The 25,294-nt window shown below is 63.0% G+C and overlaps 1 protein-coding gene across 2 annotated transcripts in view; it reads left to right on the forward strand.

Moving 5' to 3' along the window:
• The window catches only part of COL26A1 (collagen type XXVI alpha 1 chain), a 144,423-nt gene extending 123,906 nt beyond the window's left edge, over positions 1 to 20,517 (forward strand). For both annotated transcript variants that reach the window (XM_079121823.1, XM_079121822.1), the window contains exons 4-13: positions 8,094 to 8,155; positions 12,210 to 12,366; positions 14,168 to 14,266; positions 14,670 to 14,822; positions 16,249 to 16,332; positions 16,917 to 16,969; positions 17,240 to 17,275; positions 17,417 to 17,467; positions 18,801 to 18,885; positions 19,082 to 20,517. In XM_079121823.1, the coding sequence (XP_078977949.1) occupies positions 8,094 to 8,155; positions 12,210 to 12,366; positions 14,168 to 14,266; positions 14,670 to 14,822; positions 16,249 to 16,332; positions 16,917 to 16,969; positions 17,240 to 17,275; positions 17,417 to 17,467; positions 18,801 to 18,885; positions 19,082 to 19,242 (941 nt within the window). In that variant the 3' untranslated portion in view covers positions 19,243 to 20,517. The remainder of the gene's footprint in view (positions 1 to 8,093; positions 8,156 to 12,209; positions 12,367 to 14,167; positions 14,267 to 14,669; positions 14,823 to 16,248; positions 16,333 to 16,916; positions 16,970 to 17,239; positions 17,276 to 17,416; positions 17,468 to 18,800; positions 18,886 to 19,081) is intronic.
• Positions 20,518 to 25,294: the final 4,777 nt, after the last annotated feature.

Genomic DNA, 25,294 nt, shown 5'->3' on the forward strand with positions numbered 1-25,294 from the left:
CCATGGCTTCATGGGAGGTGAAGAGCTGAGTTTCAGGTCTGGCCTTTACTTGGCCAGGGTCTGTTTTAATTGGGTGTGGTAAGACTCACTGACATGGAAGGAGGCATGGCAAGCCATGTGGGTCCACATGGGGAAGCACCAGGGTCAGGAAGCAGAGGCAGGGAGGGGAATGTATGGGCAGGAGCTTCCACTGTGGTTTCTATAGGAAGTAATGGGCGAGGCAAGGTAAGCAGGCTTAGGATTGGTTCGCTGGAATAAGTTCAGGAGACTCTGGGATATAGTTTCTGACCTTGGTTGGTCCATTGCTGGCTCTGGGGAGAGGAGGGCAGGGAGACAGTGCCCTTATAGAGGAGGAGATTGGGGGCTGTGTGTTCTGGGTTGCTTAGTTCACATATGAAAGTACTATCTTCAGGAATGAGCTAGTCCTAGGAGGGCCAGCCTTCCCAGGGTCAGCAGGGCCCCCAATGTCGAAGCACCAGAAAAATATAAAGGCAAGATCAATATGACCAGCAAGCTGTGGACCATGGTGGGTGGTTGGGCCTTGGTCTGAGGGAGGAGGCAAGGCCATGTTCTTGGCCAAGTCACTTTCTCTTTCTGGGCCTCAGTTTTCCTACATGGAAATAATTCCCCAAGTTGGCTCCTTCTGTTTAGATCCAGAATTAAGAGCCCTTGAGGAGTGACTGTTTCATTTAGTCCAAGGTTATTTATTAAAAGCCTACTGTGTACCTGTGCATGTGTGAGGCCAGAGCTTGGTTCATGCAAATGGAAACCAGAAGCTACAAGCTCCACAGGATCAGGGAGATGCCCACAGGGCAGCAGAGGCCCCAAGGGGAGGAGTCACCAAGTCAGAGTTAAGAGTTGGGGAAGAGCCAGTGACCTGGGCCCTCCTGGAACTCGGTGGAAGAAGCTGGCTTTGCATCTTCAAGGAGAGGACCTGAGGAGAGGACCAAGACTGGGGCAGAGGCTGTCTCTCTTGGTTCTCCCCACCCTGCACAGCAACCCTAATGAGGGAGGGATGGTTGGCCCTAATTTTAGACCAAGAAACGAAGCCAAAACAATATAACATCACCCAGAAATTTTTTAGAAAAACAGGGGAAAAACTCACCCATAACTCTACCACAGCAACTATTTTTATTTTTTCCATGTTTCCTCCCATTCCCTGACTATCCATCTTTTATGTAATTATAAACAGAATACAGATACAATTTTATATATTTTTCACATAGCATCATGAGTGTGCTCCATGTTTTTTTCCAAGTTAAAAAATTTAATTATATCATAGGGTCAGGGGTGTAGCTCAGTGGAAGAGTGTTGCTCAGTATGATTTCAACCCCTAGCACCAAAACCCAAAAATAATTAAATTATGTCTTGTAGGGCAAGAGATGTAGCTCAGTGGTTGAGTGCTTGCCTAGCATGCACAAGGTCTTGGTTACAATAAAAAAAAAAAGAGAGAGAGAGAGATCCCCTGTATCCCTATGTACCCATAACTTTCATTCCCTAGAATCAAGCTTTTTGGGAGACCTAACATTGTGCTAAACTACATTTACATATTACTATTTCTATTAGTTCTTCTTTTGATATTAGAGATTTTTGGTTTCCTTCTGTGGAATACTGTCCCTTTTTATTTTTTAACCCCCCGACCCCTCTTTCATGTCTTCTTCTCTTCTGAGGCCCCCAAATAATTGAACAGCCTCAAAACCTTTATCCTAACTCAACAATGTTGAGTTAGATGAATGGGCAGTGAAGAGAAGTTAATAAACTATATTTGCACTGATTCTTTTCCTTTAGACTTTCCATGTTCTTGGAAGTTAATAATTTGATTTTTTTATTTGTCTAGTTTTCCATGCAAAGTCATGGATGTATATCACTCAACATATTACTAGGTTTTAAAAAAAAAAATCTTAATTTTCCCTTTGAAATGTTCACACACATCCAGAAACAGTCTCTTTTCTAGAACTTTCTGTCTTGTGTCTTGTGGTCTGGTTGTGTTCCCGGCCTGGGCACTACTGCTCTCATATGACATGCCTTTACTGTCCTTCTCAGAATATTCTTCGGTCTCTCCTATGTTGAACATCCTCTTTTCACATATCCATGTTTTTTGTCTTCCTCTCTCTAGTTTATGCCCTGGTTTTGGTGGAGCACACCCTTTGATGTCTTTCTGAGAAAGTGCATGAGGAGGATAAAGGTTTTGAGGCTGTTCATATGTGAAAATGCCTTCATTCTACTCTCATCTCAAGGGATAGTTGGGCTGGGTACAGAACCTTAGCCAGAAGATCCTCTTCCTCTAATAGGTGCCTCTATCTTCCGTCTTCCACTGTTACTTACAAAAGTCCAGAGCCACACTGATTCCTGACACTTTCCCTAGGCCTTGCTTTATCTCTGGAAGAGTTCAGGGTTTTCTCCTTATCTCTGGAATTCTGAAATTTGAATTTGCAAATGTATATCCTTCCTTTTAGGTGACCTTTCTGATTTATTTGAAACTTCTCTTTCCTCCATTTTTTTTTTTTCTGGCTTCTTTTTCTTGAACCTCCAAATGTCAGATGTTGACCTCCTTCATTATTCCTCTAATTTTCTTATTTTTTTTCTCTCCACTTTTCACATCTTTTTTTCAATTTTGTAGAAATTTTTCTTATGTCCTAATTCTTATACTGATTTTTATATCAGCTTTTTTTTTTTCTCCCTGAAAGTTCACATTTGGATTTTGAGGGTTCTTTCCAAACAGTTCTTCTTGTTCCAGGGATGCAGCATCTTCTCATATTTCTCACAACCAAATACAGTTGTGGTTTTTGTTTAGTTTTTTGTTTGTTTGTTTTTCAGTTCATTTGTTTTTCAGTTTTCTTCTATCCTCTCAACATCTGTCCTGAGTCTGCCTTTGCCCTGGGTTGTCCTCGGTTATTCTGGTCCTCGTCTCCCAGGTTAGAGAGCCTGTCTGCGCTTGTGGAAGTCACTGGGGCCTGAACTCCCTGGGCATGTCCGGTTTGTCTTCTCATGGGCTTCCTTGCAGGGGCTTTGGGCCAAAGTCAGGGCATCTCTAGATCTTCTCTCTTGGGCCACTCGGTTTCCCCAGAGAGGAATCCTATGGTCGTGACCCTATGGCAGACTCTCTGGGAGCCCTTGGAGCAAAGGTGCTGGGGACCACTGCTGAGTAATTACAGCGCCACTTAATTCACATTCGAGTTAGGTGGCCAAAGCACAGGGAGGCTTTCTCCCCTCACTCCTCCCCTGCAGGCGACGCAGCCCTAACGCCCTGCTCTGCCGCTTCCCCCTCTCCCTGGAGTGTTATAATGGGGTCCAGCCATTCTCCTCGGAGATGGCCATGGTGGCCCGCGCCACCCTCCTGTTTGCCATAGCATCTTTCTGACTAGGCCAGAGCTGTGTTTGAAGGATGAGGATGAGCTATGAGACAAAATAGGAGGCAGGGAATAGGACCGTCCTGAAGAAGGATCTGCGTTCCCCAAGGCTTGGAGATGCGTGAGGCTCCGGTGGTGTGGCCAGGCTGGTGAAGTCTGGCCTGGACGAGAGGGGCGTGGCCCAGCCAGCGGGGTGCGGCCCAATGGGAAGGGTCCTAGTATAGTTGGAGGAATGTGGCCCAATGGGAAGGGTCGTAGTATAGGTGGAGGAATGTGATCCAATGGGAAGGGTCGTGGTACAGGGGTGTGGCCCAATGGGAAGGGTCGTGGTAGACTTGGAGGGGTGTGGCCCAAAGGGAGTGGGTGTGCCTCAGCGGAGGGAGACGCTTTCCTGCCACGCCTGTGACCTGGGTTGGGGCGGTGGTGGTAGATAGCAGGGCAGCAAGGACTTTTCCCAGAGGGCCGTGGGAGCTGCTCAGCGCTTGCAGCAGGGGGTCAGATGCCCGAAGTCTGACGGGCGGAGGAAAGCCCCGGTGACCTTCCGAGGCCCTGGGAGGAGGCAGGGGGCACCGACTGCGCGGCCCGAGGCTGCCCCCGTGTGGCCTGGCTTACACAGTCTGGGACCAACCTAGCTCCTTTCTGCCTTCTGTCCTTTGGACTTCCCTGTTCCCAAGGTCACTGTGAGCCCTCGGGGCCAACCCAACGGGCCTGCCCCTGTGCCCACCCCGCAGCATTGCCCCCACTGGCCTCCTTGGGGCATTTTTTTCCTCCCGGTAAAGCCGCGGGTCTCCCCAGTTTTAAGGATCTCCTCTAGCTGGACCCAGTTTGGGGTGACCTGCTGGTGACACCACTCTGCATGCGCCCCCATGCCTGCAGACCCAAATCAGAGACCTCTCACAGAGAGAACTGGCCTCTGGGGACAAAACCTCAGTGCACCCTGGCCGCCCATCAGGGTCCCCGGCCCTGGAGACCCCGTGGCCCAGGCAGCCCTGGTTCCCTGCAGCAGCCAGAGCCTCTCTGGGGGCCCAGGACCAGGAGCCCAGCCCCAGGAGCCCAGCCCCACGCAGGAGGCAGGTCCTGAGTTCCAGGAGCAGAGCCAGCATGGCCGGCAGCAGGTTGGAGGCGAAGAGCAGGAGGACCTGGGCCACAGTCCTGCAGTGGGTGGGCAGAGTCTGGAGGTGAGAGGAGGAGGCCCTGGAATCAGGTGGCAGGGGCACAGAATCCCAGGGCCAGAGGCCTTGGAGCTGGTCCAGTGCAGACCCTTTTACAGATGGGGAAACAGAGGCCTGGCCTGGGGCGGGGGCTTCTCAAGCCACAAGCAAGTCAGTGGCTCCCTTTCCACTGACCATGCCCCTCTCTCTCCCTCTCTCTCTCTGCCTGTCTCTGTCACACACACACACACACACACACACACACACACACACACACACACGCTGGTCTGCCATTAACACTTCCCATGTACACAGTTGGCAAAGCCCCCGCCCTCACGGTCTCTGGGTGCCTTCTAGGCACCAGGAAGCGCACTGTCCAGCCAGGTGCCCGGGGAGCTATGCTCTGGAAGCTGCGGTGGGGAACATGGGAACCCTCAGAATCCCAGCAAGTAAGAGCCCACGTCACGGGAAACTGAGGCCTGCGCAGGGCTGCCAGGGCCTGGCCACAGAGCCAGGGGGCGGGGTTGGCCCCACCTGCACTCTTTCCACGTTTCCACAGCTCCAGTGACTAATTAGCGAAAGTTAAAACAAACACGCTTTAACTGCCTGTCCGTGACAGTGCCAGGGGAGCCGTGAACCTCGCAGATCTGGGGCGCCTGCCGGGCTGTGGCCTCCCGGGCCTTGCCGAGGCTGGGGCACTGGACCCTCCCTACCCGCTGACAGCCAGCTGCTCCTCACCTGCCAAGCAGGGTGCCTGGAGCCAGAGTAAACTGGGCCCCCGCCCAGCACGCTTTCCAGAAAGAGCCCACCGCTTCCCTCCCTCCACTGACCCGCCCCCTGCCGGGGGTCCTATTTGTTGCCTTAGACCCTGGAAACAGCCCCTGAAGGCCTCAGGAATGTGCGGTTTGCCCAGTGCCCTGGATGGACCCGCCCGGGGGTTCCAGCGTCCACCTCCCACGTCCACTGCGCCTCTGCCTCCTCCTGCTGGTCCCCAGGGGTGTGGGCAGGGCCGGCTGAGGCCCAACTGCAGAGCTGCTTTCCAGCCTCACCCAGGCAGCCCAGAGGACAAGGCTGCTGGGGTGGGGGAGGTCGTGAACCTCCATTCCCCAAGAGACAGCCCCTGAGCAGGCTCCCTGTCCCTGCTGACCTGTCACCCATGGGTGCTGACACAGGGCCCCAGAGGGCTCCTTGAACATCCATGGGACCTCCAGGGTGGTTGGGGTGGGGGCATAGGGTAGGTGCATCATGAATGGGTGGGCGGGCCAAGGGGACCCTGCTCCTTTTGATCCCGCCTGTCCCCTTTAAGGGTCTTTTGTTTTTATTTTTTCCATCATTGAGGTTTGAACCCAGGGTTGCCCTACCACTTAGCTGCCTCCCCAGTTCAACCCCCTGCCTTTTTAAAATTTTGAGACAGAGTCTTGCTAAGTTGCCCAGACTAGCCTTCAAACTTGTGATCCTCCTGCCTCAGCATCCAGAGTGCCTGGGATGACAGGCTACCGCGCCTGACTCATCAGGGCTTCTTATAGCTGGTTGGCTGCAGGAATGTGAAAGGGCCACACTGAATGTGGCAGGGCCCTGTTGACCGTGGCCTGGGGAGGCTGTCTCTTGGGATTCAGCTCTTCTGTCAGAGTTCTCCCTGAATGTCAGTGTCTCTGGGCCTTTCCTCTGGAGTGGGTCCCCATCCCTTGAGAGGACCTCTCCCCTCTGCCTAGGGCTTCCCCAGCTTCAGGAGAGCCCAATGGCTCCGACCTCCCAGCCTCCCTCAGTTTTGCTAGCCTGGGGCTGGGTGCCTGGTGCACTCCATCTAGAAAAATATTTAAAAATTATTTTTTCTTTTTGTTACTGAGGATTGAACCCAGGGGCACTTAACCACTGAGCCGCATCCCCAGCCCTTTTTCCTATTTTATGAGAGACAGGGTCTCCCTGAGTTGCTTGGGGCCTCTATAAGTTGCTGAGGCTAGCCTTGAACTTCCAGTCCTCCTGCCTCAGCCTCCCCAAGCCCTGGGATCACAGGCGTGGGCCATGGCGCCTGTCTCTGGTGGTACTTTTGCTGCTGCCTTTCTCTTTGCTGGGTGGATTTTATACTTCTGATTTCTTTGCCTCCCAGTCCCAGAAGGACTGGAGGGCAACATGTGTGTTCAATCCACCATGTTTAACCAGAAAACCACCCCCCGCCCTCCACTGCAGGCCCTTTATAAAGTCCTGCCTGGTCCCAGCCCAGCATCAGACAACTGTATACATTCTTCTAGTCGTTTCTGTGTTCAGTGTTTATACCTCGGTCTTTAATCTGTCTTACGTATCGGGTTGCTGACAAGGTTTTATGGAGGGGGAGAGAGTTTTGTTCCCATAAAATGCTTAGGAACCACTATTTTGGCGCAGATAAGAGCAGAGGCAGGGGCCTGGGACCCCTGGGGCTCTCAAGGCTGTTTCCAGGAGACCAGATAGGGCCGGGGAGACGCAGGCAGAGGTCATCCCTCCTGCCCCGCAGCTGGACGCCCAGCTGGACACCCCAGGAGGATGCAGTCTAAACCACCCATCTGAACCCCTGGTGGGGTCCATTTCAGAGTGAGGAAGTTAGCAGGTCACAAGCAGGGGTCATCTCCGAGTCCTGGGCACGGTGGCAGCAGGAGTCCAAGCAACCTGTGTCTGTGGCCCCCACAGGCCACATGGGAGCTACTGTCTCACCAAAGGCCTCGCGTGTGTCTGGGTCTGTCCAGGCAGAAGGGGCTCCCACAGCGTCAGGCTTTGAGCTGTGCGGAGGGAGGAGGGGACTTGAGGCCAGGCCCAACTTCCCGAGCCATAGACGTCCCGGCACAGCTGTGAGCCATCTATGTCCGCATTAGGGGGCTCTGGGCCGGGGACACAGCCCAGAAAGCTGTGCGCCTGGGGTCGCCAAGCCCGCTCTCCGGACTGGCCGTCCCAGCTGGCATCCCAGTGAGCACAGGGCTGCAGAGTAAGCTTTCAGACACGCCTGACCTTGACCTTCACCTGCCCAAACCTTCCAACCCAGCTCACCGTCTCCTGGACCGTGGTGAGGGCCCCAGGGCTGTGCTGCTCCCTTGGGGCCTCACTGCACCTGACCACCTGCTCTGTAGCCCTCAGGCCTCTCCTCAGGGGCTGCTGCCTCCAGGGTGTCCTCCCTGACGGTCCCCACCCATGCTGGCTCGAGTCCCCTCTCCCCGTGATGTTCCCAGGTGGGTCTATTCTGGTCGCCTAGCGCCTGCTCAGCTCCTCCCCTGTCACCCTCTCCGCCCATTATCAGATATTGTTTTAGTCCTGCTGTGTGACAGAAACTGAGGCCAGAGACCCCCACCCCAGGGCATCCGCAGCCAGTGGCAGTCCCTGGGCTGCTGGGTGCCTGGCCCGAGCAGACACTCTGCTGAATAAACAGATGGCACCATGAGCTGCGGAGGCTTAAAAAGGAGGCTCAGAAGCCTGGCGGGTGGCAGGGAGGACGGGCCTCGAGAAGGCGCTGGAGGCTGAGCAGGAGTCTGTAGGCGAAGTCACGGTGCTCTCCTGCCGAGGGCAGAGGCCACGCAGCTGCCCCTCCCCAGGCCCAGGCTCACCTCACCTCCGTCCCCCTCCCTTTCAGAATGCATGAACTGCACTCGACTGAGCGACATGAGCGAGCGGCTGACCACGCTGGAGGCCAAGGTCAGAGAGGCGGGGGGCCTGGGCGCAGGGGGCGGCGGGGGTGCCGCGACGTTGGGCACTGCCGGGGTGCGGGGAACCCCAGCCCCAGGGACCTAGCCTCTGGGTGCTGCTGCGGCCTGCTGGCCCCAGTGGCCTGCTTGTGCTGGACGCACCTCCTGGGAGCAGGGAGCAAGGGACCTGAGGTCCCAGGCAGCAGGCTGGCCTGGCTGTCAGCAGGACAGGGTGGCACGGAGCCCCCAGGACCCTGGGCCGCTGGAGCTGGACCCCCAGAGGTCAGCGGGGGAGGGGGCGTGACTGTCTCTCCAGGGCTGCGATCCCCACTCCAGCTCCTCCCTCTGCCCACCGCCTGGCGTGGGGCTGGGCACCCAGGAGCTGGCAGAGCTGCCGGCTGTCAGTGGGGCATCCGGGGACAAGAGCAGGTCCTGGGTGGGTCCCCCAGGAGCAGAGGGACTCCATGGAGAGCCAGAGCTTTGGGAGAGGCTGTGGCAGGGCTGGGTGAGGAGGGGGAAGGGGAGGTGGGCTCAGGACACCGCAGGTCACCTGCTGGCCACCTGCCGCTCAGCCAGGCATTGGGGCCGCCCACCAGGGAGGTCAAGGCCAGGCGGCCTCCCTTGTCCCTCTGGCCTGCCCCACCCCCTGCCCACCTGCTGAGTGTGTTTCCTGTGGCCACAGAGGGTGCTGGACAGAGTCCCAGGCGCTGCAGCCAGAAGCCACAGCGTGTGGCCAGGGGGTCCCCGGGGCAGACCAGCAGCACCTTCCCTGGTGATTAGCTAGAGGGACCTGAAGAGGACAGGCCCGGGGGACAGGGCTGAGGCCCCTCCGGATCCTCGTGGAACCTCCTTGGAGCAGAGGGAACTGCCGAGGGCCGTGGTCCGGTGGCCGAGCCGGAACCGTAAAGCTGGGCAGGACACAGCCCAGGAGCCAGCTGGGTGGATGGGCCGGCCGGCAGGGCCTGGGGTGACGGCGGTGGGACTGGGGGTCGGCTGGCCACTGTGGGTGGGAGCACGTGCACCGTGGGGGACGCTGTCCAGCATGACACAGAGGCCCCGGGGCCCTGGTGGCCTCCTGTGTCCTCCTCCTGTCCCAGAGCCGCCTGGGGGGATCAACTGGCCTCCTGGGGGCCAGTGGCCCTGGGGCAGGGGCTCCAGGCCCCAGGACAGGTGGCGGCCTGAAGGGCACTTTCCAGCACCAGATCCTCAGCGGTCTGGCCCGGCGCTCCGGTGTTGGGAGTCGCAGTTGGGAGGACTGGTGGCCCCAGCCCGGCCCGCACCCCTGTCCCCCGCCGCCAGCTTCCTCCCTGGCCCTCCCAGTCCTGGCACCCCTGCCTCAGGCCCCAGTGCCCCTGGGCGGGGCGGCTCCGTGACGGGAGAGGGGGTGGCTGGCGGGAGGAGGAGGCAGGTCCCAGCCTCCACTCCCAGCAGACCTCGCCTTGGCAGCCCCACACTCTGCGTCCCTGTCCACTCCAGGTGCACGGAGCTGGGGGCCACCTCCCTGCCCCCCAGGACCTGGGAGGCAGGTCCAGAGTGGGAAGCTCTTGAGTGGGAAGCCAGGGAGGTGGGCCAGGGAGAGGAGCCAGTCAGCAGCCGTCCTCCTCCCGACCGACCGTCGCCTGGACTCCCTGGGAGGGCTGTCTCGCCTCCCTCTGGGCAGGTGAAGGCCAGTCCTGGGCAGCGGCCAGGAAGGACAACTCCAGATGGGGAGTCAGAAGTTCAGAGTCAAGCGGCTGTCCTAAGAAAGCCACCCAAGCTTCTGCTCCAGATTAGACATGTCTTTGGGTGTGTCATGTGGACACACGGGACAGAGAACAGCCAACAGTAGCTTATGGCATGAGGACATTTGTTCCACGGGAAGCCCAGAGCCGGTGGGCCTGGGGCTGGTTCAGTGGCTCAAAAACCAGGCTCTTCATGGCCTCCGCCCCACCCGCACTTCCTCAGTGAATTGGATTTTGTCCTCACATTTGGTGTCCCCTAGTTTACAAAGTGGCTGCTGCAGCTCAAGGCATCACGTCCTCACACTGTGTTCGATGTTAAAAGGCAGGAAGTAGACAGTGAGGCAGAGCACCCCAAAGACTCGTTTTGTTCCACGGGCCAGCGCCGGGCTGGGAACTGGGAAACTGAGTACCTGGCCGGGCAGAAAGGGCTGGTCAGAACTGGCTAGGCCAATCATGGGTCTAGGTTCACAGGAGGTTCTGGAGCAAGGGAGGGAGGGGCAGTTGGGGCCAGGCAGCCATCAGGGACGCGTCTCCTTCATCCCTGCCACCCTCTGGCCCCTCTGGTCCCTGCAGCGCCTCCTGTCCTCTGCTGCTGGCCACAGTCCACGGACCTGACTTCATGGACCACAGGCAGTGGGAGGGAGCCCGAGGGGACTTCCCGTGGGGGTGGCAGGAGTCTCTGCTGCAAGCGGGCGGTGGCCTGGCCAGCCAACGAGGCCGCGGTGACATCATCAGGGTCTCCGCCCCCCGGGCGGGGCTGAGTCCCCACACCCGCTGCTGCCCACCCTGGGGCGCTGGTGCCAAGGCAGGGTGGGATCTGTTTCTCCAGCAGGGTGGCCACCGCCCGGCCAGGGGCCCTGGACTTGGGCCTCCCGTGGCCAGGACTCCCCTGCCCGGGTCTGTGGCTCTGCTGGTCGTGGGGTGGGGGAGGAGCTGGGGAGCGGCTGGAGCTGCAGGAGGACCCCAGGGCAGGCACCGCTCCCAGGGCCTCCCCGGGCGCCTCCCTCCCCTGCCCTTCGTCCTTGTCCCCCTCAGGTGGCTCCACTGGGCACCAAGCCTCAGGTTAAATGTGCCCGTCTTGAGGTCCCCCAGGACGCTGCCACTCAGCCCACTGTGCGTGTCCCCTGCACCGTCTGCTGAGTGGCAGCCCTGCTGGCCCCCGCAGCAGGGTCAGCCAGGGGGGAGCCTCACCCGCCCTCCAGCCCGCTGCCCAGGGCTCCGGGCGGCCTTCCCATCCCGCCCCCACACCTCTGCTGGGTCCTCCACGCCTGCCCCTCAGCCGCCACCTTCCTGCTGCTTGCCGGGCTCCTCCTCAAAGCCCTGACCTTGGCCTTGGCTGATGGGCCAAGGGTGCCCCGCAGTTGGAGCCCCTTCCTGCTTCAGGGGGGTCCCGGGCTCCACCCTGAGCCCAGCAAGCTGCTCCCTGCTTGGCGACTCCATGGAGCTTGGCCCAGGCTGTGGCCCAGCCGTGGGAGGGACTGGGTCCCTGAGCCTTCACTGTGTGGCCTTGGGCAAGTCACTTGCCTTCTCTGAGCTGTTTCCACTTCATGCGTGATGTGGCCACAGTGAACTTTCTTGTCTCGTGGGCCCCCGTTGCTGAACTGCTGAGGGGGCTGCTCCAAGGGACCCCACAACTGCACAGCTGTGACGCAGCCAGCCCAGGCCTGAGTCCTGTGAGGAGCTGTTGCCTCTGGGGCCCCAGCGCCGGCTCTGCCCAGGCTCCACCAGACTCGGTGCAGGACTCTGGGAGGCTGGCCGCTGGCGCCCTCTGCTGGCTGCTTCGGGGGCAGCAGGGGCTGGTGGGGCCTTAGTCCAGGCTCCCAGGAGATTTCACCTAAGGGGACGTTGGCCCCTGCCCAGGCCCAGGTCACTGCTGTCCTGGACTTGCTCCTGCTGCAGGGGGAGAGGACAGGGCTGAGCTCTAGGCCCGCCCTGAGGAGCTACAGCCACCTGCGTCTCCCTGGAGAAGGTCCTGGAGACCAAGCCGAGATGGGACCCTTCCCCTCCTCTGGCCCGTTGTCCAGCCCGCCAGTCATCCCCTGTGATGGGGACAGAAGGCTCATCCACGGCCCCCAGGGAGCTGCCGGGGAAGGGGAGGGCGTGGCCCCTCCCCCAGAAGGCGCGCAGGGCCCTGGGGAGCTGTCCTGGCTCCTGCCGCACCTGGGTCCAGGGTGGCCACGGGGTCTCCCCAGCAGGAAGGGAGGGGCAGAGGGCTGGGTGGCCCCGCCCAGAGTCACATCAGCCCACTGCACAGGGCAGCGGCGGGTCTCCTGGGCGAGACCCTGCACACGTGGCCGGCTCTGGCCAGGCCAGGGCCCGACCCGCTGCCCTTCCGCGGCCCAGGTTCTCCTGCTGGAGGCAGCAGAGCAGCCCGCGGGCACGGACAATGGCCTGCCAGCCCCCCAGAGCACCCCGCCGCCCTGGAACGAGGACTTCCTCCCCGGCGCCATCCCCCTCGCCCACCCGGGGCCCCGGAGGAGGAGGCCCACGGGCCCTGCCGGTGAGTGTGGCCTCTGCAGAGGCCAGGAAGGGCCTCCCGGGGCCTCCACAGATAGGCCCTCTGCGCCAAACGGGCCTGGTGACATTTGGAAAAGCTGAAGTCATGTTTAAACTGGGGAACTTTACATGAAAATCAAGATTCCTAGTTTGTCTTTGAAAAGCAGAAGATTCGGCCCTGAGGGGCCCTGGCGGCTGCGGAGGCCCAGCCTGAGCCCCGTGGTTTGCCGCAGGTTCCCCGCTTCCTTATAGCCCTCCAGTCCAGCCACTGTCCTCAGAGCCGCCCTGGCCCTTAGCACTGGGCCACCAGCCCTGCCCAGCCGTCCTCGCCTCGCTCCATTCTGTGGGAGCCCCTGCCCGCATTCCCAGAGTCCTCACTGACCTCTCAGCCAGAACTGGAGGACTTCTGCCACCCGACTCCCTATCCCGTTTCGCCAAGAGTAGAAACGTCCCCTCTGCAGATTCCCGCCTGTGGTCTGGGCTCGGCCCCTCGGGCTGTAGAATAGCAAGATCTGTCGTAGCAGTCACAGGTGCAGTTGCTGAATGCCCAGTCAGTACTGGGCACTCTGCTGGGGGTAGAGCCAGCACCTGTCAATGTGGCTGAACTCAGGGGTGCAAGGCTGGTGGCCCTGTGACTGGTCCTGGTACGTGCCGTGCCAGTGACTAAGTAATCTCATATCACCTGGGGCAGCGAAGGTACCCTTGCTAATCTGTACACAGAGCTTGTGAGTTTGTGAATCCTGGAGTTTCGGAGGAGACAACTGAGGCCAAGAAGTTAGGTAACTCCCCTTGGGTCACCCAGCATTTTGCCGCGATCGGCTCAGACCCACCAGACCCCCGTGGGGGGAGCACACGTGCTCCCTCTCTCCCAGTCAAGCCCCAGACTCAGTTCCGGGCTCACACCTGTCCTGCACCGCCTCTGTCCTGCCTCTGCCTACTTATTCTGACCGTGGATTCAGGAGAGGGACAGGAAAGGAGGGCAGATTCCCAGCAAAGTGGAGAAGGTGGCCTCCAGTGACCTTTCCTGGGGTGGGGGAGGAGCAGGGGTCCTGCTTTCTTCTAAAGGGCCAGAGGCGGTGGGAGGAGGGGCAAGCTCAGGTCTGCCATGGGGGTGCATCTCACATGGGCCCCCTTAGCCCCACGATCTCCTTCTGGGACCAAGGAGGAGGGGACTTCCGTCCCTCAGAGGACCCAGGCCCCCAACCCTCGAGGTGGGGGTTGTGGGGGGACCGGCTCCTGGGCGGACCTTGCTCGCCAGGGAATGTGCAGTTCCCAAGATGGCCACAAGGTGGAGTGCGCGCACCACAAACAGTGGCGCCTGGGCTCCCTCCAGCTGGGGGCAGAAGGAGGCAGGTGGGGCTCCCCAGGAGCCAGCGGCCCCCACCCAAGCCCTTCCTCCCGACCAGAGTCATGAGCAGCCGGAGCAGAAGGCCACAGAGCCAGAGCAGATCCCTCACCCCGTCAGCAAGCCCGGAGGGACGAGGGGCCCAGAGCGGGTCTCCATCCGCTCGGGTCCACCCCCAGGCCTGGGGTCCACAAGCCCAGGACTTGACTTTGAGCAGGGAGACAGCAGGACAGGAGGGGGGACCGGGAGTGCCGGACCTGAGCACACCGCTCTGAGCCTCCGTTCACCCCAGCAGAAGGGGCCAGCGCCACTGTGACTAGGTGTGACGGTGGCTTGTCAACTGCCACAGCCTCTGCCCACGGGGCCCACGGGGCTCCTGGGAACCATCTGACCTGCACTGCAGGGTGCAGGCATGGAGCCCCAGCCCAGTGGTCTCAGGCCCTGTCTCCCTCTATCCTAGGACCCCCGGGGCAGACGGGCCCACCGGGGCCTGCAGGTCCCCCGGGCTCCAAAGGCGACCGGGGCCAGGCAGGAGAGACGGGCCCGGTGGGGCCTCCGGGTAAGGACCCCTCTCATGTGCTGCCAGGAGCGCCTGGCCCCTCCTTCCCTGCCCTGCCACCCCAGGACCCCGGGCTGCGCTCGGCCTCCGAAACCACCTCCAGGCCGGTCTCCTCCCGAGCCCGGGCAGTGGTGCTGGAGGCCGGGAGCCCCTCCTGCTGTCCTTACCCAGAGCCCAGCTCCCTGGAGGTCGGCAGGGTGCCTGGAGCCTCAGCTCATCCCTGCCTCCCTCGCCTCTGTGCCTGCTGCCTGTGTCCCCTCTGCCCCGGGCTGGGAAGGAGAAGCTGACCAGTTGACATCGAGGAGTCGTCCTCCACGTGTCCCCGGCCAGCCTGTACCCTCGGGGCCGCAGTTCCCTCTCTGCACCAGGCTCGGCCTCATGGCCACTCCTTCCCCAACTGCAGGGCTCTTGGGGCCGCCAGGGCCCCGCGGACTTCCCGGAGAGATGGGGCGCCCCGGCCCCCCAGGACCCCCGGGCCCAGCAGGAAGCCCGGGCCTCTCGCCAAGTGGCCCCCAAGGTGTCCTGTACTCCCTGCAGCCGCCTACAGACAAGGACAGTGAGTGCCTCGCCGAGGGCCGGGTGGACAGGGCCGCTGCGCTGCCTGGGGCGGGGGACAGCCTTTCTCAGAAGGGTCCAGGGAAGCCAAGATCCTGCCAGTGAGGGGATCGTGGGGACCACGGCCTGGCACTGGCAGAGTGTCCCCTGGGGGCTGGTGCTGCTCCCCAGCCTCGCTCTGGGCCCCAGGTGGCCCATTCCTACCACAGGGCTCAGCTGGTCACCACTGCCTGTGCCTGGCCCAGATCCCCACAAGTGCCCTTGCTGTGGGTCATGTGGCAAGTGTTCACTGAGCACCTACTATGTGTGCACAAAGTAGACACCCTCGGCCCCGGGGCTGGGCAGGGGCAAGGCAGACGCCAGACGAGCAGAGCCAGCTGCTTCTATGGGTGGCAGGCAGAGCAGGGGAGACACCAGGATTCTGGGCCAAGGGACAGTGAGGCCGTAGTGACTGGCCAGCAGAAGGCCCTGGTGCCAGGTCGAGTGTCCTCTTGGCTTGAGTGCCCTGGCACCAGGCTTCAGCCGGGGCAGTGGGACGACTTCACACCCGAGGAGGAGAGGGTGGCCGGTGGCTTCCATGGGCATGGTGGCACCTCTTGGTCAGCTGCCCCAGAACCCCGGGCCACCCTCCTGCCTGGCTCCTGTGCCCTGGGGCAGCCCGGCCTTGTCTGTCCCGGGCCTGGGTCAGAACTGCCCCCTCCCAGCCTCAGCATCCCCTCTGCAGAGAAGCATGGCCACCCCTCCGGTGGAGCCACACCAGAGCTCGGCCCCCGCTGTCTACAGACCAGCTTCCTTCCTGGGGCAGTGGCCAGGGATGGCCCCAGGCCAGAAGAGCGGGCAGTGGCCACCTGTCAGCAGCCTGCACCCCTAAGGCACGAGGAGCCAGCCAAGGGCTGCCCTGGGCACAGGCCCAAAGTCACCCCTTGAGCCCAGAGCCCCTCAGGGTCCCAAGGAAGTGGCCTTCTTGGAGGGAGTATGTCTGGAGTGCTCGGCCCGGTGGCCAGTGTGGAGGGCGGCCAGATGCCTCCCAGCCTTCTGGGCCCTGGGCCCTGGGCTCTGGCTCTGGCTCTCAGGGTGCAGCGGGGCTCCTCCTGCAGGGCCCCGGAGACAGTTAGAACCCCAGCATGTGACCTCGATGACAGGCAGCCCAGGGCCCTGCAGCTCAGGGGGCAGGAGGGCTTCCTGGAGGAGTAAGCGGCAGGCCCAGAGTCCGGAGGGCCTAGAATGTTCCAAAAGGAGTGGGTGCCTCATGGGAAGGCTCGCTGACTTCCCTGCCCCTGATTGCCGGCCTCCCGGGCACTTCTGAGCAGGGGAACAGTGTCAGGGCTGCCGTGGGGCCTGGTGCAGGAGGAGCCCACCTCCCCTCGTGCCCAGCCCTGGGCATGGCGGGCTCTGCCATGCTCACGCCCACGCTGCTCGTCCCCCAGACGGAGACTCCCAGCTGGCACCTGCTGTGGTGGACACAGTGCTGGCGGGCATCCCAGGGCCCCGTGGACCTCCCGGCCCCCCAGGTGAGTGCATTGGAGGCCACACAGGCCTGTCTAGAAGTCCCTCCTGGGCTGGGACTGCCGCACAGCCAGAGGGTAGGGGGCAGCTCCCTGGGGGACCCAACACACCAGCCCCGAGTGATCCTGCTGAGCTGGACACCTGGGTTGCCCTGGTGTGTGTCCAGCAGGGAGGGGCTCCGGGCTGTGCGGGTGCCCAGGCCCAGGGGTGCGTGGGGGCAGCACAGGGGCCTGGGGAGCTGGCCTGGCGGAGGCACAGGAGTGGAGAGGCTCCGGCCTGGTCCCACCCTCCATGTGCACTGCCTGGGGGTCAGCACGAGGCGGGCAGGCTGGCCACCGCTCCCAGCCCTGCCACCCAGCTGCACGCCTGCACCCCAGGGTTCCCTGGAGGAGCAGCGGAGGCCCTGGGGGCATGTGGGCAGCCGGGCGGCTCAGCTGTCCTTCACCAGCTCCCTGTGCAGTGGACAAAGGACCCTGAGTACTTACCGCACACCGAGCCCTGTGCCGGGGAGGGCGGGGGGGCAGAGGAGAGTGGACGGAGCCGGGCTGGCTGCGGGGTGGGGGAAGCCTCATGAGCGCTCGACCCATAGGGCCCCCAGGACCGCTCGGCCCCCCAGGACCCCCGGGAGCTCCTGGATCCCAGGTAAGGACGTGGTCGTCTCTGGCTGGGCGGGAGCAGCGGGCGGGCCCACAGTCTCTGGAGGAGGAGGCCTCAGAGGGACAGCCCGTCGCTCCCACGGGCCCCAGGGGAGCTGGGGCTGTCAGGAGCCAGGCCCTCTGCTGCCCTGTCCCCACAGCAGGTGAGAGGATCAAGGGCCCGGCTGTGGACGGGCTCCAGGGCCCAGAGGCCTCGGGCCTGGCTTCCTCTGCGGCCTCTTCCCCGGGCCTCAGGCACACGTTTGATTTTCCGCAGGGCCTGGCTGGCGAGCAGGTGGTGGCGGGGCCATCTGTAAGTGTGGCTGCGCCCAGTGGAGAGCCAATGTCCCTGGGGCCGGGTGGGCGGGGCCTGTCCCTGCTGGGCACAGACCGAGAGAGGCCACCTGGAGCGGGGCTCCTGGCCTGGGCGGTGACCGTGGGACTTGCTTCCTAGGCTGAGCCTGGTGTGAAGGGAGAAGAAGGGGAGAAGGCGGCGGCCACAGAGGTAAGATGGCTGCCAGCCGGGCTCCCTACCGCAGGGAGGGGGGGACCCTGGACCTGTCCTCACACCCCCAGGCCTGGCCAGCTGTGATCACGGGCAGCATGCAGATGGCAGGGCTGCCACTGTGGGGTGACTGGACCTGGGACACCGAGTGGGACCCATTCTAGGGGGGCTGAGTCCCTCCAAAGGGACAGGGCTCCCCTTTGAACAGAGATGCCCACGGGCCCAGGTGGGCAGGGCAGATGCAGGAGGAGGGGGTTTGGGCCTGGAGCTCAAGGAACCAGGGTCGGAGCAGGCGGAGGCGGATGCCGGGTGGAGGCTGGGTGGAGGCCTGGCTGCGCAGCGCCCTGAGCCGCAGAGGCAGGCAGCTGTGGGCGAGGCTGGGGCCTTCAGGAGGTCCTTGCGGGACCAGAGCCAGGGGAGCGGACAGGAAGTGGAGCTGCCAAGGCAGGCACAGAGGCAGCCGGAGGCAGAGCAGGAGGCTGAGGGGCAGGGCCAGGTCCCCAAGCCGCTTGCCTCGGGACCCGCGGAGGTTGACGCCCCTGCCCCATTTCATGAGAACTGGGGGCTCAGGGACACGGGGCTTAGCTGGGTCCCTGACAGAGGGTCCTGGAGACCCCTGCTCCTCACGCAGTGCTCCTTCCCCGACTCAGGGACCTGGGCGTCCCCATCCCCAAGCGGCTGCCCTGATTGGTTCCCTGGCGGGAGGCCTCCCCCTCCATGACCCAGGCATGAGCCCAGGCTCCCTCTGTCTGGCTTCGGCCTGAATGTGGTGGCAGCTCCGTCCCACAGGACAACTCCACCCAGGGCTGGGCTGGTGGGGACAGTGGCCTGCACACCGCTCTCTCAGTGAGACAGTGCCCTGTCCACCCACGAGGTCCTTTGCCTCCCGCCAGCAGAAGGGGGCTGCCCTGGTCTTTTTCTGACCTGGCTGGCCACCTGCAGCCTGGCCACCTGGCCTGCTCTCAGGACCACCGTGGCTGGTGCTCTGGGGCCGGAAGCCCCTCCCACCTGCACAGCCCTGCCCTGCGCTCGGGCCTCGGCCTCCTTAGGGGGTTTTCTGGAAGTGCGGCTCTTGGGAAGTGGGCTCCCTTGGCAGGAGCCCGAGGGGAGGAACGCCCAGGCTGTGTGACCCCAGGATGCCGGCCGCACTCTCTGGGCTTTGGATTTTCATCTGTGAACCAGGGTGGGACCCCCAGTGGGGCACCCCTTGACTGCAGCAGTGGTGGTGACAGATGGGGCAGGAGGGACCTCCACTGTGTCCAGGCAGCCCTGGCTCCCGCCCGCACGGGCCTGACCCTGACCCTGACCCTGATCCTGAGTGTCCCCCCGGCAGGGCGAGGGGGTGCAGCAGCTGCGGGAGGCCCTGAAGATCTTGGCCGAGCGGGTCCTCATCCTGGAGCACATGATCGGGATCCACGGTGAGCGGTCTGGCCTCCCCACCCCGGCCTGCTGTCCTCAGGCCTCTGGTGGCCCTGGCTTCAGACCCCACGGCTCTGCATGCGGGAGGGCGGATGGATGGATGGATGGCCAGATGGACAGATGGGTCCCCTTGTCCCAGCTGTGCCTCGGAGCCACCAAGGCTGCCTCCAGCCCGCCCTCCCTCCCTCCTTGCAGATCCCCAGGCCTCCCCTGAGGGCGGCTCCAGCCAGGACGCAGCCCTGAGAGCCAACCTCAAGATGAAGCGGGGCGGCCCCCACCCCGAGGGCGCCCTGGCTGCCCTGCTGGGCCCGGACCCTGCACACAAGAGCACTGCCCAGGCCAGTGGCAGGAAGTAGGCGCCCAGCCCTCCAGGACGAGCCCGCCCTGGCCCGACCCCCCCTGGGCCGGCGCTGCTGCTGGCTCCGGAGGATGTCGCACGTGGGCCTGGGCGTCGGGCATGGACGATTGTGAGGGGCACTGGCTTCCGGGGCCCTGGGGCCTTAGTGACAGATGGTGCCTCCAGGGGCATCTGCAGAGGACCCACACACTGCCCATCCTCCCCACCCAACTGTCTGCGGAGAGGGGCCTGGCGGGCTGGGCGTGCGTCGCTGAGCCCTGCTGCCCGGCCTGGGCAGGGAGCGTCCCCGGGCACTCATCTGACCCTCAGGAGCCAGGCTCTTCATCCCCAGCTGACCCACGGGGCTCCTGGGTCAGGTGGCCCGCACAGGACTCAGACCCTGGCTTCTCTGCTGGAGCCACGTCCCCTGCAGTCTCCTCCCGCTTCAAGAGAGATCCAGACAGAGGGTCAGGCCGGGCCGGCTCCTGAGGCAGTCCGGGCTGCAGGGAGACCAGCCAGAGAGGGGAGGGACGGGCAGGCCTCACAGCACGGGAGACCCGGGGCCCTGCCCGCGCCCACGGCCCCTTCCCAGGGTTGGGGTCTGCTCCACAGGCGGGCAGGGAGGGGCAGCATGCCTGGCCTGGAGCTCTAGAAGCCAGGTAGACCCCAGTGAACTGTCACATGGGCCTGGGGACAGCGCAGGAGGGCGCCTGGCAAGGAGCAGCCTCTGCCGGCCTGGCCCCACTGCCTCCGGTCTCCCAGCCCGTCTGCCCCCAGGCCCTCCCCGCCCTGAGCCAGGAGGGGGCGCGGACAGACCGTCCTCACATCCTCATGGGTGGGACGCAGCCCTGCCCGCCCCGTCTCCCTGGGTCTCCAGGGTCTGCTGCTCCTGCAGGACATCTCAAGCCCGCGTCCCCTTGGCCAGCTGGACAGAGGGCAGCTGGGCGGGGGCCCTCCCCTCCGGGGTCCCGGCAGGCTCCAGGTGGCCCAGACAGCAGCTCTCCAGGCCCGTCTCCCATGACCGGCCGGCGCTGGTGTCCCTCTCTTGCTGGGCCAGGACCTGGGGCTCAGCGGCAGGAGGAATCAGAGAGTGGACGGTGCTGGCACCACCCTGGGCAGAGTCCGCACGGCAGGGGAGACTGGCCCCCGCCCTCGAGTGCTTGTGTGAGGCTGCGGCCGGTCCTGCTGGACCCTGTGGCCCCTCTGAGGCACATCTGGCCTCCTGCCGGCCACTCCCTGTCTTCATGGAGGGCGGTCAGGGGCCTGTACCACTGTCCTCTTATCTGACAATAAAGCTGCCCTCCCACTGAGGTCTGTCCGTGGGGAGGCGGCTGTGGAGGGGGCTGGGCTGTGTCCCCTGAGCAGGCGCCAGGGAGCCCTGGAGTGACTTCCGCCAGCATCGGGGCAGCCCGAGGCCGCGAGGCGGGAAGGCCCAGCTCTGCCCTGGGGGCCGGGAAGGAGGGACCCTGGCAGGGGCTCCCACCCTCCACGCTGCCAGAATTCATGTGGAGGTGGGGGTCCAGGGTCTGGGCCTCTACCCTGTCCCACGCCCCTCCTGCCCAGGCCTGGGTCAGCCGCATGTTCTCCCTGGGCAGGACCCAGGAGGACCCTGCCTCCTGTGCCCTGGGCTGGCTGGTTCAGCTCTCTCAGCTATGGGAGGGAGGCCCAGGGTGGGCAGGGGACGGCCAGGAGCACAGCCAGCAACTTCCGACCAAAGAAAGGCCCCCTCGACTTTACTCCTCCTCCCAGGACAGGGGTCAGGAAATCGTCCCTCCCCTCCCTTCCTTCCCGTGACAGTCTCTCTAGTAGAGACAGGCCCTGGGCAGCCTCAGTGAGCAAAGCAGATGGGCCTCCAGAGACTCCTGGCTCAGGTGGAGCTGATGCTCAGGGGGCATCCAAACAGACCACGAGCCACCCGTGACTAGGGAGGCTAAGGTGGGAGGATGGCAAGATTGAGGCCAGTCTCAGCAATTGAGTGAGGCCCTAAGCAACTTAGTGAGACCCCGTCTCAAAATAGCAAATGGAAAGGGCTGGGCCGAGGCCCAGTGGTGAAGCGCCCCGGGGTTCAATCCCTGGTACGAAAAAAGGATAGAATAGAAACAGACAATGAGTCTACGAAGCCTCGCATCGGTGAACAGGGGTGGACCCTTCCCTGGAGAGAGACGCGCGGGTAGGTGGTGCGCCTTTGTGTGAGGGTCCCAGAGTAGGGGCACAAACCTGGATGCTCAAGGGCCTCTGGATGTGACCAGGAGACACAAACGCCCAGGCCTGGGCTTGTGATCCAGCAACAGGGCCATCTCCAGGAACCCGGGGGGACATGCTTGACTTTGGTGCCACCGTCCCGAGCCAGAGGCACCCCTGGAGCTCAGGGGTGGTGGGGGATCCAGTGGAGGGTGGTGTCTTGCTCGACGGGGGACACTGACTGGGGTCATGCAGGAAGGGTCTTCCCGAGTGGAAGGTCTGAGTGTGTGGCCTGTGTGCCGGTCACAGTGCCCGAGTCGCACTTGGGAGACAAAGGGACACACGGTCCCCCATCTTTACAGGGACGAGGGCGGCAGGCCTGCTTTCCCAGCAGACAAGCCTTGGGGACCCTGGGCCAGCAGGTCCCCAGGAGGGGTGCCTGGTCTGCAGGACCTGTAAGACCCTCTGGTCTATTCTCTCCTCCAGCCCCACAAGATTGTCCCAAAGGCCACCTGATGGCAAGTTCCATTTGGAATCAGGCCTGAGTCCCTTCCCTGAGCCCTGGGGCAGCTGAGGACCTGAAGTGCCACCAGGGCTCCCAGCAGGCCCTCCTGGCGGGCGGGGCGGCTCCACGTGAAAGCCCCTGCCTCTCGCGGTCCTGGCCATGCATGGCCCCTTCCCCTGCGGACCTGGGTTCCTGGGAGCTGCCCCAGGCCTGGGTTCCCACACCACCCCCAGAACACCTCCTCTCCCATGGATGCTCCGCATCCCTCAGGCAGAGTCAGGCCTGGCTCACTTCTGTCTCCAGCCCCCGGACCAGGGCCTGGCTGGGACAAGGCGCCATGTTTCATAGAGGAACACTGTCCCCACGCGGGGATGCTGACCCGTCACACACAGCACAGAGTGACTGCCCCAGCTGGAAGCTCGGCCAGGTCACCGCGGGTGCTGAGAGGCGTCCCCGAAGGCCCACTTCTAGGACAGCGTGGGCCCTGCCGGAGTCCTGGGCAGGGACGCACAGTGGCGCTGGCCAGGGGTGGCCACACCGACACGGGAGGAGGCTGCAACCTGCGGGGCCACTGGGAACAGGCTGGAGAGGAGACGGGCCTCAGCGCCCAGAGGAGCCAGCCAGGCGGGGGAGCCGCCCCAGCAGAGCAGGGAGGTGGCGGGCGCAAGGGAAAGGCCGCTGAGCTGGCCCGCACTGGCCCTGGCACCCCCCCGTTGCTGGGGGACGCCTGTGGTCATGGCCCAGGTGAAGTGCCCCCCTGTGTCCTGGATGATGACAGAACGTGACCAGTGGGCACTTGCTGTCCCTGACCCAGTGGCAGGAGAGGACCCCAGGAGCGAGGCTGTCCTGGGCTGCCCAGAGCACAAAGTGCCCACCCTCGGCATGGCCTGGTCTGTCTGCAGAGCAGACCTCACCCCATGGCCTCTGCCCCCGGCCAGGCGGTGGCTGGCTTGGGAGGTTATGGAGCCAGCAGAGCTGTCCCAGCTGGACACCCATGCCTGTGCCCAGGGCAGGCCTGGTGGGCACCAGAGCGGGCGGGGTGGGTATCCAGATGCTCAGGCCCAACTCAGAGCCACCATGGGTAGAGCCGCAGCAGGAGGGGATATACTCCAACAGGAGCACCGCTGGCGGGATGGACAGGTCGAGACCAAGGTGCGCCCGAGGGCCCAGGTTGCAGGACCGTGGGACTGGAGGAGATCCCGTACCTGAGGACCAGGGCTGAGGGAGGGCCTCCCCGGGAGGTGGACCTGAGCTGGTCGAGGTGTGAATCACACATGTGCCACCTCCTCCAACTTCACAGCTACCTCCCTGGGTGTGGAATGGATCAGCAGAGCCCCAGAGAGGCTGAGCCGCTTGCCCCAGGTCACACAGCAGGTTGGCGGTGAAGCCAGGTTTAGACCAGGGGAGCCGAGCTGGGGGATTACAGTCCAGTGGGCAGTGGGAGGAACAGTGGAGGCGTCTTGACCTGAGTCCCATGGATGGCTGCCAGGACAGGCCGAGGCGAGCGGAGGCCAGGCTGGACCTGGGCAGGGAGAGGCGGGGATTCTCCCGGGACATGGAATACCATCAGAGGCGGAATCGCCAAGGATGCCAAATGCAGGAGGGAGGGGAACCCACTCCTGAGGCACGAGGGTCCAGGCAGGGTCGGTCTGACCCTCATCCGGTCTATAGAAAGATCATCCTGAAACGCAAGCCTGATGGTGCCCCTGCCTTGCCCCTGAACCTGCTGTGGCTCCCCTGTGCCCTGGGGCCGTCCTCCTGGCTGCCTGAGGAGTTGAGGAGCTTTTTCACTGCGGGGCCTGGTCTGTGCCGCCTGTGGTGCCGATTCCGGGCACTGGAGGTGCTGGGGCCTGCAGTGGAGGAGGGGCAGGGTGCCTCCCAGGGCTCACGGCCAGCTCCAGACCTCGTGGAGCACCCCCTCCTCTGACCCTGTGGCCAGGGAGACGGGCTGGGCCCCTCTGGTCTGTGGTTCTGTCCCATGCGTGCACCTGACGACCGCCCCACTTGGGCTTCTCAACTCAGTCTAAGGGGCCCAGCGATTGACCCAGAGCCCCTGCAGCCTGCTCTGTTGGAACTGCCCATCTCCCTACAGTCCCCGGAGAAGAGGAGAGACAGGTCAGCCCAGTCCAGCCCAGGGGAGCTCTGGGCCCACCTCTCACAGCCTCAGGCCTGCCCGGGCCTCCCAGGGGCTAAGACGGCCCGCAGCCAGGTGGCCCCACCGCCCGCCCTGCCCAGCCCAGCTTCTTCCTCCTCCCTGGGTTGCCGGACTCTGCACCCTCCGCCACCCTCTGGGCACATCCCGCCTCTCCCTGAGCCTCCTCTCCAGCTCCGGTGGCTCGGGCCCTGCTGCCTGTGCGCAGCTGTGCAGGGGCCAGCGTGCAGGGACTGTGCGGAGTGCGTGTGAACGTGCATCTGTGTTCCACGGCAAGTTCTCTCTGTGGGCCTGTGAGCGTGTGTGCTGGGGACAGGGCTGGCACGACCCTCCCGCAGGTCCTGAGCTGAAGCCCAGCGTAGTCCCCCCTGTCCCCAAGGCCCTGGCCAGGGGCTGAGCTCTTGCCCGGGACCCCCTTGTCCTCACCCTGCCTGCCCAGCTGATCCCCAGACTTGGGGCCTCTGCTCCCCGCTCACACAGCAGGAGTGCCCTAGGCGCTCCTCCACCTGCAGCCAGCTACCCTGCCCATCCTCCACCGTCAGCCTCCAGCCACTGCTGAAATCCAGGGGGTGGCCTCTGCCGCATGCCAGGATGTGGTAGCACAGCAGGGAGGGCACTGGCCACGCTGGCCTTCGGTGGTGGCTCTTCCCAGCTTGTCCTTGGTACCCCGAAGACCCATGAGCGGCAACTCTCCAGCCCCAGTGAAAACAGCCTGGCCCAGCCTGGCCCCAGCCCGGGGCAGGCAAGGCACCCTCAGCGTCCCCCAGCCCCAGGTTCCCCGCTGAGGATGCCCACAAGCTCGGTCTTCCCCACCTGTGAGCATCCCCAGCACCCAGCTCTGAACCAGAGGCGGAGCAGTGACCTACGGCAGTAAATCAGTATCCACGCAAGGCAGGACTTTGGCACGGAGAGCCACCCTTCCCAGACCCCGGAGGCGGTGACCCAGGTGGTGGACAGGGTAGAAGGCATCTGAGACTGGCCTGGGTGGGAGCAGACGCCACCACCCCCACCCCCGCCAGCCCACACCTGCCACTCCAGCGCCCCGAGGTTTCTGGAACACCTCGCTCCCAGACCTGTTTTATGGATTATAAAAAGAGAATTTCATGAGATTTTCAATTAATTGAATTCCAGGGAGATTTATTTCCAATGTTATTAATAAATTCTAATGCCACCTATAACGTGCAATTGCCAGTTAATTAACTTGCAATTGATGCATTGTAAAAGGCATATTAA

The sequence above is a fragment of the Sciurus vulgaris genome (genome assembly GCF_902686455.1).
Source record: "Sciurus vulgaris genome assembly, chromosome: 18".
NCBI classification, from domain to species: domain Eukaryota; kingdom Metazoa; phylum Chordata; class Mammalia; order Rodentia; family Sciuridae; genus Sciurus; species Sciurus vulgaris.